General features: G+C 41.9%; 1 protein-coding gene across 4 annotated transcripts in view; it reads left to right on the top strand.

Moving 5' to 3' along the window:
- Positions 1-11,320, top strand: part of Epb41l5 (erythrocyte membrane protein band 4.1 like 5) — a 100,057-nt gene that overhangs the window by 83,007 nt on the left and 5,730 nt on the right. For all 4 annotated transcript variants that reach the window (XM_029474204.1, XM_021168536.2, XM_029474198.1 and 1 more), the window contains exons 21-22: positions 7,052-7,142; positions 7,901-7,975. In XM_029474204.1, the coding sequence (XP_029330064.1) occupies positions 7,052-7,142; positions 7,901-7,975 (166 nt within the window). The remainder of the gene's footprint in view (positions 1-7,051; positions 7,143-7,900; positions 7,976-11,320) is intronic.

Below are 11,320 nucleotides of genomic sequence, written 5' to 3'. Positions count from 1 at the left end.
TGCAGCGGCCATGGAGGGATGTTCTTTACTGGCTTGCCTCCCCTGGCTTGCTCAGCCTGCTCTCTTACAGAACCAAGACTACCAGCCCAGAGATGGCACCACCCACAAGGGGCCTTTCCCACTTGATCACTAATTGAGAAAATGCCTTACAGCTGGATCTCCTAGAGGCACTTCCCCAACTGAAGCTCCTTTCTCTGTGATAACTCCAGCCTGTGTCAAGTTGACCGAAAACTAGCCAGTATACCTTTCATTTCAAATTTTATTAATCTGGATCTTTTCTCTGTCTTTAGCTAATTCAGCTAAGGGTTTTTAAGTCTTACTCATTTTGTCAAAGAACCTACTCTTTGTTTCATTATTTTTTTATTCTTTCTCTTTCCTTTTTCTGTTTCATTTATTTCATCTCCAAGTTTGATTATTACTTTACTACTATGTCTACTCTTTTGGGGTGTTCTTCTTGTTCTTCTTGTTCTTTGGCATATGCCACTAAGTTATTAATACAAGATCTCACCAATTTTGTATGTAGGCACTTGGCCTCCTAGAACTGCCTTTATCAGGTCCTATAGGTTGGCTATGTCATATTTTCATATTCATTTAATTCTAGAAAGTTTAATTTCCTTCCTGGTTTCTGTCTTGACTCAGTCATGAGTTTGTATACTTTCTGTTATTCCTGTTGTTAATAACAAACTCTAGTCCATGGTTGTTAGATAAGATGCTGAGTGTCTTGGTTTTCTTGATTTGTTGAGATTTGCTCTTTGTCCACATAAGTGATCAATTTTAGAGAGTTCCATAAGCTTCTACTAAGAAAGTATATTCTTTTGCATTGGGTAAAATGTAAATATCTGCAAGGTCCATTGGAATTCTCACGTTATTTAACCTCTACCCCTTTTCTGTTGAGTTTATCTGGCTGACCGGTTTATTGGTAAGAATGCGGGGTTGAAGTCTCCCACTATGACTATATGGTGTTTCTCTTATGAACTTGGGTGCTCTTGTATTTGGTGTACCTATGTTTTTTAAAATTACAGTATATCCTCTTGGTGAATTTTTCCTTTGATGAGGACATAGTGCCCTTCCCTGTTTCTTCTGATTGGTTTTGGTATGGAGCCTACTTTGTCAGATGTTAAAATGACTACAGCTACTTGCTTCTTAGGTTCATTTGCTTGGAAAATCTTTCTTCAGTCTTTTACCATGTCTATACTTGATACTGAGGTGTGTTTCTTGGACCCTCTTATCTAGTCCAATCTGTTAGTGCCATTTTACTTTTGAACTGAGACTATTGATAATGAATTACTGGGGCTGGAGAGATGGGCTCAGAGGTTAAGAGGACTGACTGCTCTTCCAGAGGTCCTGAGTTCAGTTCCCAGCAACCACATAGTGACTCACAACCATCTCTAAAGAGATCTGACACCCTCTCCTGGTGCATCTGAAGTCAGCTACAGTATACTAATGTGTAATAATAAATAAATCTTTGGTCCCGAGTAACCAGGGACTGAGCGTGAGTGGGGTGGACCAGAGCAAACAGGGCCTACCAGAGCGAGCAGAGGTCCTAAAAATTCAATTCCCAACAACCACATGAAGGCTCACAACCATCTGTACAGCTACAGTGTACTCATATACATAAAATAATAAATAAATAAATCATAATAAATAAATGTCTCTTTAAAAGTAATAATAATAATGAGTTACCAATAAGCAGTGTTTCTTGATTTCTGTTCTTTTGTTTTTATGGTGTGGGTTATTCTCCCTCTTTAATAATCCCAGTTCTGGGATTATTTATTCCTTACGTCTTCTTAGGTGTGGTTAATCTCTTCAGACTGAATTTTTCCCTCTAGTTCCTTCTGTAGAGTTTAGTTGCTAAATAGATACTGCTTAAAATTGGTTTTATTTATGGAATGTTTTTCTTTCTCAGTCTGTGGTTATTGATAGTTGTGATGGGTAGAAGTCTAAGCTGGCATTAGATAATGTTTGTAGAACATTCATCCCAGACCTCTGGCTTTCAGTCTTCAATAAGAAGTCAGGTGCTTTGGGCCTGCCTTTAAAGGCTACTTTGTCTTTTTTTCTGAACCTGTAAATATCCTTTGTTTTATGTTTCAATGTTTCGATATTTTGGTTATTATGTGTCATTGGGAATGTCTTACCTGGCCCAGTCTGTTTGGTGTTCTTTTTACGTCCCTATAGACTCATCTGTTTGAATGCTTGGCCCATAGGGAGTGGCCTTGTTAGAGAAAATCTGTCACTAGAGGGTGGGCTTTGAGGTCCAAAAGTTCAGTCACTTCCTGCTGCCTGCTGATCTAGATGTAGATCTTAGCTCCTTCACTAGCACCATGTATCCCTGCATGCTGCCATGCTTCCAGCCATGAGAGTAACGGACTGAACTTCTGAAACTGGAAGCCAGCCCTAATTAAATGTTGTCCTTTATACAAGTTGCTGTGGCCATAGTCTCTTCACAGCAATAGAACTCTAAGACAGCTTCTTATATCTTCTTAGGCACTACATTCTTTAGAGTGGAGACATTATCTTCTATGATTTTGTTGAAAATGTTTACTGTGCCTTTAACCTGGGTTTCTCTTCCTTCCACATTCCCTATTTGTAGATGTGTTTTTTTTTCATAGAATCCCAGATTTCTGGATTGTTTTGTGCCTGGTCTTTGTTTTGAACATTTTCTGTGACAGAGTTAGCCATTTCCTCTATGTTGCTATCAAGGTCTTGCTGTCTCTTTCCATATCTTTACTCTGCTAGTGAGACTTAACTCTAACTTGGTTTGACAGCCTACAGTTTTTATTTCCAGGTGGTTTTTTCAGTGTGGGTTTCTTTAGTGATTCTACTTCTATTTTCGTGTTTTAAACTGTTTTCTTTATTTTATTCCTCTGTCTCCTCTTGTTTTCATTAGTGGATTTATTAGTATCCTCTTTAAGGTCCTTGAGCATAGTCACCTTACTGCTTTGAAGTTCTTGTCTTTGAGTCTCAGCTGTGTTGCATGTCTCAGGGCTACAGTAGGTCTTGGTAGAGCAATGTTTTCCTGGCTGTGCATGTTTTTTCTGCAGTGAGGCATAGACATCTGTAATTATGATTGAAGTGCTTCTAAGCATTGGCCTCTGGTTGTCTTTGGATGGGGATCCATTCTTTGACTGCTGTTTTAGGAGGTATGGCCTCTCACGATCCCAGGTAGAGAGTTCTGCCAGTCAGTGGTTGGCAAAGAGGAATAGAGATGAGCTTGGAGAAATAGCTGAGAGGAGCTGTGGGAAGAGATAGGGTGATCTGGTCCTCACCAAAGGCAGCTTACCCAGGGAGTAGAGGTGTGAGGGGAGGAAGGGCTCCCTAAAGTTGACTGCAGGAAGACAAAGAATCCCTGGAGAGACAGGTGGAAGGGCTAGAAAGACCCTGGGGCTGCTTCAAGAGTCGGAGTGTTCAGTGGATGGAGTTGGAATGAGAAAGGAGGCACCTGTAAGCCGGCTGCCTCAGAGCTGAGGTAAGAGTAGCGAGATCATAGAGGAAGGAAGGATGGATAGTGAAAATCACCTACCTGAGCCCCAGCCTTGTATGGCCACCTTGGTAGAAAGTCTTTCTAGATACTGGTGGCTAACACAAAGGAGTGGAGATGACTAGCAGGAAAGGCTGCAAGAGGGTTGGGAAGGAGTTTATCTGGGTCTGCATCAAGAGGCAGATAGATAACCAGGAATGTTTTGTTACTGCCCTGTAACCCAGGCTCCCCGTGACCTGCTCCTATCTGTCAGTTGCTGGGGTTACAGGTAGAGGTTTTCTGATGAAAAACTGACCTGTCCTTATGAGGATCCATTGGGTGGGAGGGATCATTTCTCAAGAGTCTCTGCGTGGCCTGGCTTTCAGTACTGAATAGTTAACACAGATGGCATAGATCTCTCTGAGGTTACCTCACAGAGTTCCTGAGCTCATGTGTGTCTCTTCCCTAGCCGTTTTCAGCTGGTGTTCATTCAGGCAGGCCTTCTGCACCCTTCTCCTAGACTCAGCTCACTCTGCTTTCCTTGTTTGGCTTCTGCATTCAATGTTGCATAAACTCTGCTGCTCTGTGTAAGCACACTGATTTTTCCGCCTTGTAAATCTGCTGTTGAAAAGATGTAGAAAATTTTTAACTAAAAAGCCATACTTTTTTCTGGCTCTAAATTTCCATTTGGTTCATTTTTGTCTGTTGTCACACTGTTCTGTCTCATGCAATTCTTGTTTTCTGAGAGAATTTGACCCAGTTGGGCCCTTTGCCCACTGAAGTTCTCTGTGCTTTCTGAGCTTCTGCCTCTTCTTGTGAGTGAGTCACAGTTTGTCACATTTAATTTGAAAAGTGGACATTTTGAATTTGATGATGTAATTCTCAAAGCTGAGTCTTCTTAGGCTTTCTTGGTTCTGCCTGCTGTGTGGTTATATAATAGTTGGTAACTGTTCAAAGTAACACTTTGAGATGTCTTTGTTATCTGTGGTCTCTGATGCCTGCTGACCTAGTTTAGAACTCAGCTAGTGATTTGACAGAGTTCATGTGACTAGAGCCAAGACATAAAAGAACATGAAAAAAAAAAAAAAAAAAACAGAGGAAAGTAGGGCTGGGAGCTTCCTAAGAACAATCTATTCTTTACAGAGGACCTGGGTTCATTCCCAGCACCCACAAGGCAGCTCATAACAGTCTATAACTGTACTCTCAAGAGATCCAACACCCTCTTCTGACCTGTGTGGCACCATGGATGCATATGATGTGCGAACATATATGCAGGCATAATACTAATACACATACAAATAAAAATAACAGATTCTTTAGGGTCCTGGGAAATGACTCAGTGAGTAGAGGCACTGGCTGCCAAGCATGGCACCCTGAGCGTAATCCCTGGACCCACCTGGTAGGAAGAGAGAACAGACTCCCACAGTTTGTCCTTCTAGCCTCCACACATGTGTGCACACACACACACATACACACCAATGTAATAAAATGTTTTTAATGGAGAAAAATGTTCTCACGGTCTTTACAGTTGTCTGTGTTGAGACATTGTACAGCATTTAGAAGGCTGCCAGGGCTGGGGCTGTAGTTAGTGGAGGTGTGCTGTCTCCCCTGCACCCTGAGCTCCAGTCTGCTCTCAGCAGGGGACCCAAAGTCCTACCTTGGCACATTCAGCATTTTTCAAATTGCTCCATTTTGTGGCGACTTCAGGGTTTTTTTCCCCCAAATTTCTTTCTCTGTGGCTTTCTTTGCCTCTCAGCAGAAGCCTAAGGGAAGCCTCAGTGCCCTATGCTATCACTGCCTCCCTTGAGACAGGGTCTGTCGCTGAATCTGGTGTTATCCTGGCAGCCATCAAGCCCAAGTGATCCTTGTGTCTCTGTCACCTATCAGGCTGGGACTACATGTGCCTGTATGAGCACACCCAGCATTGTTATATGGGTTTCAGGGATTTGAACTCAGGTCTTTGTGTGTGTACAGTAACACTCTTAACCATGGAACTATTTTCCCAGATCCTTTATTCAGGTTCCTGTGTGAACTTTTTTTTTACTACTTTTATTATGTACATAAATTTTTACCATAAGTTTTTATTGGTTTGCATGGTTTTTCAACTTTGTAAGATAAAATATTTTTGCTGTTTAGGTTTTTACATTTCTGAAATTTAAAATCTTACCTTTTGTTTTTTCATGTTACCTGCTGTTTAGAAGTCCACCGCAGTTGTTCATTCTTCCTTTGCAGTGATCTTCCTCCCACAACAGTGTGTAAGGATGCTGAGGTAGAGAGCTGGCCTGGCACATGGACTGTGTGGGCTGGGAGCCTGGGCTGCTCCCCATGTGGTCAGCACTGTAAGCTGCACACGAGGCCACTTTTAGAACATAGTCCATCACTTTAAAAGTCAATATTTTATTGATTCCCTTTCTGAGTGATTTCCTTGTCCAGAGGTGAAGTGACTTTTTTCTGTAGTATTCATTAGTTGGGACTTTTTTCTAGGTTTTGTTGTTGTTGTTGTTGTTTTGGTTTTGTTTTGTTTTTTGTTTGTTTGTTTGTTTTGTTTTTTATGTTTTGAGACAGGATTTCACTGTGTAGCCATGACTGTTATGGAACTCAAGTCTATAGACCAGGCTGGCCTCAAACTTGAAGGGATAAACCTGCCTCTGCCTCCTAAGTACTGGGATTAAAAATGTGACTACCGCTGCCTGGCTTAGTTGGGACATTTTAATCATTACTGTGTCCGAAGTTTTCAGTGACAGTAAAGATGAGATTTCCAGCCCGTTCTGATAACTTAATAGATGGTCATCTGTGGGCCTCCCTCTCCTTTCCTGGCACTGAAACCACAGATAGACCATTGTTGTTGTTGTCATCAGGAGATAAAGACCTGGTCATATGCCAGGTCTGCAGGTCACAGGAACGTCAGCATCCTCTTGTTTACCTGTTGCAATATCTGCAGTATCCTGGGTGTTACTTCTTCTGCACTTGCTCTCCACCCTGTGCTCTCACTGTGGCGCCTCCTGTTTCCTCACTCTTCTCCTTTGTGTTTCGTGATCCACTGAGCTTTCTCGTTCATATAGTCTATCACAGATTAGAGGGAAGAAGAAGCTAGCAGAGCCAGGCTTTGTGGCACCCACATCTTTAGTCCCAGCACTTGGGAGGCAGTGGTGAGTGGATCTCTGTAAGTTCAAGGCCACCTGGTCTACATAGTGAGTTCCAGGACAGCCAGAGCAAATAGTGAGATCCTGTCTCAAAAAAGAGAAAAAGAGATCTTCCTCACTTCCCATCTTCTACATAATCCCTCTGGGTTTGAAGCTGTAACCATACTTTTCTAAAGTAGGTCACTCTGAATTTCCTGAAGGCTTTAAACTCTACTGGCAACCCTTAGTTTTTAGGTCCTATGTTTCCTGGCCCCCTAAAGACAAGTCTTTTCGATCATCTTAGTGTGACTGTAGGAAGGAAGCTATTGGACTCAGTATCTAAAGAGTCTGTGTTGGATATCAAAACTGAGTGTTCCTCCCCAGCTACCCTTTCTTCCTCTGCATGGCCCCCATATTCTTCCTGGAGGAATTAGTGCCACCTTTATCCAGGCCTGCTTTTATTTCCTTCCAGTACTGCATTCAATGAAAATGATGTGCCCGTCTGTAAAGATTCCCTCACTCCAGTGCATGGCACAGCTGCAGACAGTGACTCTGTACTAAAGGTAAGAAGATTGCTTTCCAATTTTCAAAAGACAATATTGAGTTTAACCTGTGATATAACGAGGGACAGCTGGTGATTTCTAGTTGGCACTGGGAATTGAGGCAAGAGGCACAGCTGAGCTTCATCTCCTGGGAAGACAAGAGTCTTCTTGCCAGTTTCTACACTGCTTGTGTCTGCTTCAGCTGGAGACAGTCTGGTTGCTGGCTGTGCCTCTACCTGAAGAAATAGCACTTTGGTAAACATCAATTTGTTTAGTAGATGCCGAAAAATGATATCAATAATACATGTTTTCCTAGAGCTCTCTATTGTCAACAGTCCTGCATTTCCAACAGTAACTTCTTTTCTTATGTGATCACATTGTGTTGCTGAATTGCATTGACTTTCTGCTCTAACGCAGTGCATGGCCTGCATCTCACTGCCACCTGCGTGCCCTTTCCCTTCTCAGGAGGGAACGCCAGGACTCTCCTATCCAAACCTGCCAGGCTGGCCACAAGCCAGTCACTGTCTGAACTACCAGCTTTATCTGTGTAGATGCAAGAGCTACATGAATATTTACAGAGTACTTCTTTTCCTAATTCTGATTATTGTATAGTTTCTTCTCCTTGAAATGGAATCATTCAAAGCTCATTTCTGAATTTCCCTTTTTGCTTAAAGGATCAATAATAGGTAGGGCCTGGTCACTATTAGAAATTCAGAGACTGTGAAGAGCTTAGTACAATGGCAGTCATTCATGGACTCTTGGTGCCTTGTCTTCTTTAGGATGCTACTGATGAACTGGACGCCTTACTTCTTTCTCTGACTGAGAATCTGATGGATCACACAGTAACACCTCAGGTAAATGTGTCTTGAAACAGCAAAGTCAAAAGACACTTGCTTTGAAAATGTTCTTGTTAGGTTCCAATTTTTTTTTTTTTAACTTGATAATTTAGTAAACTTTTCATCAGAGTTTTTAGGACTGGGGAGATGGCTCGATGGGTAAAGCATGTGCTATATGAGGACCTGAGTGTGGGTCCCCAAAACTCATATAAAGCTGGGCACAGTAGTGCACATAAAATGAGGTAGAAATAGGATTTCCTGAAACTCTTAGACCAGTAGTGAGGTGTACACCCTGGAGCACAAGAAACCCTGCCTCAAACAAGTAGACTGACAGCTAAGAGCCCTGCGTGTGCCACGTGGCATGCATGCACTCAAAGGAACACTAAGAGCTTACATTTATTTCTTTAGCATTGCCTTTCTGTACTCAAACTCTGCTGCTTTGAATTTGTATTTCTCTCTGTGGAAATCACACATCACTATAAAACTGTTCATATTCAACACCACATTAAATAGCATGAGAGAAAACCTGGAGCCTGTACCAGCATAAAGAGTTAAGACAAGGAGCTCTGTGGTTGAGAGCTCTTGCTGCTCTTGCAGAGGACCTAGGTTCTGTACTGGCGTCCATAAAGTAGCTCACAAGGCCAGTTAACTCAGAGGGTCCATTGCCTTATTCTGGTCTCTGCATTCATTGAACACTTGTAGTGCACTTACATACATACATACAGGTAAAACATTCATACACATAAAATGAAAATAATTTTTTTAAAGAGTTAAGACAATAATCTGGGCTTAGTAGTTTATGTCTGTAATCCCAGCATTCAAGAATATTGCCACAAGTCTAAGACCAGCCTGATCCATCAAGCAAGTTCTAGGCCATCCAGAGCTATAGCAAAAGCCCATCTGTGTCTATAGCAAGTGTTAAGCCTATGAGGATATGTTATCTTTTCAAAAAGATGGGATCATAATTAACAATTAGTATTGAAAATCTCATCCCTTGTTTAACCTGGAAGGCTGAAGTTCTCAGTATTCTCACCATAAAGCAAATAAGACAGTTCATTTCTCCAACTGGACCTCCAGTCACATTGGAGATAGAAAACAGCTTCAGGAACTGTAGGACAGGAACTGCTGAGGCAGCCTGATTCCTGTCTGAGGATTTGGGGGGTGCAAGTGGCACTTTCTGAGGATGCTTGTGTAAACTGTAATTGAACAAACTCGAGTATATATCAGAGTTGCCCAGGTGTACTAGATAGAATGTTGGGCCTCACCTCAGTTTCAAATTGTGTATATCTTGGAAAGGCCCCAAAATTTGCATTTCTGAGCATGTTCCCATGTATTTAGTGTTACAGACAACCAACTTAGATCAATAAGTAAGACATTACCAAAGGAGAAGTAATCCCAGATCGGATTTTGAACCATAATAAATCTTGAAATAGATAAGACATAATCTCTAAAATCAATGCCAAATCATCTGAAGCCCAGAGAAACCTAATTCCTAAGCGCATCACTCAGAGTACTTAATGCTGCTCTTTGTCTCACTGCCTAGAGGAGCCTTATAAGCCAGACAGCAGTGTGGCAAAGCGGCCCACACCTTAGCCCAGCACTCGGGAGGCAGAGGCAGGTGAATCAGTCATCCTCTTCTAGATTTCATGGGCTTCTGCACATGTGCAGAGTATAGACAGTCACTTGGACATGCTCATAAAAAAGTGAATAACTAAGAGGGCTGAGACTTGTGTCAGCAGTAGCATGCCTGCCTTGAAAACGAGTTCCTTGTTTTATTTTGTTAGATTACAGCTCCTATTCTGAGGCATTTCCAAGGATGGAGATGTAGTCAATGCAGTGATTGTCTGGCTTTGGTCCCTATAGCATAAGCTGGCCTAGAAGTAATTTATGACTCCTGGCTTCACTTTCCAGCTGTTGAGATTACAGGTGTGGGTCTCTACCACACCTGAGTTGTCTGACTTCTAAAACTTTATTGTCATTTGTTTATGTATCATGTGTTTATGTATGTGCATGGGCCTGTGTCACTGTTCATGTGGGTTCAGAGAACAACTTACAGGAGTTTTTCTTTCCTCAGATGATGTATGTGGCAGGTATCCCCTTCAGATGGTCAGATTTACCCACAAGTGCCTTTATCCCATGAGCTATCTCGCTTACCCTTATCTGACTTTCTAATTTTGACCAGTTTAATGAGTTGTCTCAGTGTTTCAATTATATAAGTTATATAGGATAGCGTCCCATATTGATACTAATTTAGTTTCCTGTGTGGAAGGTAGCTAGTGGGGTGTTGGCCTCTTTTTGTTGGTTCTCCTTTTTCATACTCATTTCCAGAGCTGCAGATTAGCTATTAACTGGAGGTTACCCACCCCATTGGGTGGACTCCAGCCATTTTCCATTCTACAAAGAGGAAGGTCAACACAGAGGAGAAATATCCTTCATGATTCTAAGCAAAGCTGTGGTCAAGCAAGGCCTTTGACTTATCTAGATGCCACAACAGCTGGCCAAATGAGCCAGAGTTTCTTCCCAAACCTGGTGACCTCTGAGGACCAGACCATTTGGTATGTTTGTTTTTAAAGTGATTGATTTTGGCCACCTGAATGGTCTCAAACACCCTGTGTACAAGCATAACAAAAATAAAATAATGGATAATATAAAACAAACAGCGGCCCATGCTTTACAGGTCTCTGTTTGAGTGACTGACATGCTAGTGGAACAATCACAGCTGCCCCAGATGTGACCACATTTAAAGGACTCTCATCCTCTTCCTGATGTTCTGTGTTTATTCCTGATTATTCTTCTCATGTCTCCTTTGGTTTATATAGTTTGTAAAATCAGACTAAGACCACACAGGTATCACCAGCTTGTTGATGAACAGCTGTAGACTTGGATCTCTGGACCTTAGGTTAAACCTGGGATGAACTGATAGGATCTTAATTATGACATTGCTAATCTCTGGACCTTGTGGATCCAACACTATTTTAACCCTCCACTCATTTCAGACTGCAGACTAGCCATGTTCAGATGCTCCTATGATAACCTAACTCCAGTGCCTGGGAGTCAGCCAGAGTGGAGACCATAAATCCTTCTAGGGTCCCAGTATCCACTGGCAGCTCCTGCGTTGTGTGTGTGTACACTCACACATGCACAAATAATTCAATATAATTTAAAGATTTTAAAAGTAATAAATGAGCCAGGCAATGATGGCACTTGCCTTTAATCCCAGCACTCAGAAAGCAGAAGAGCAGAGGCAGATGTATCTCTTAACTTCAAGGCCAGTCTGCTCTACCAAGCCAGTTTCAAGACAGCCAAGGCTACACAAAGAAACCCTGTTTTGGAAAAAAAAAAAAAAAAAAAAAAAAAAAAAAA

Source organism: Mus caroli, chromosome 1, assembly GCF_900094665.2.
Source record: "Mus caroli chromosome 1, CAROLI_EIJ_v1.1, whole genome shotgun sequence".
In the NCBI taxonomy this organism is placed as follows: Eukaryota; Metazoa; Chordata; class Mammalia; order Rodentia; family Muridae; genus Mus; species Mus caroli.
This window is presented reverse-complemented; position numbering and strand designations above follow the sequence as displayed.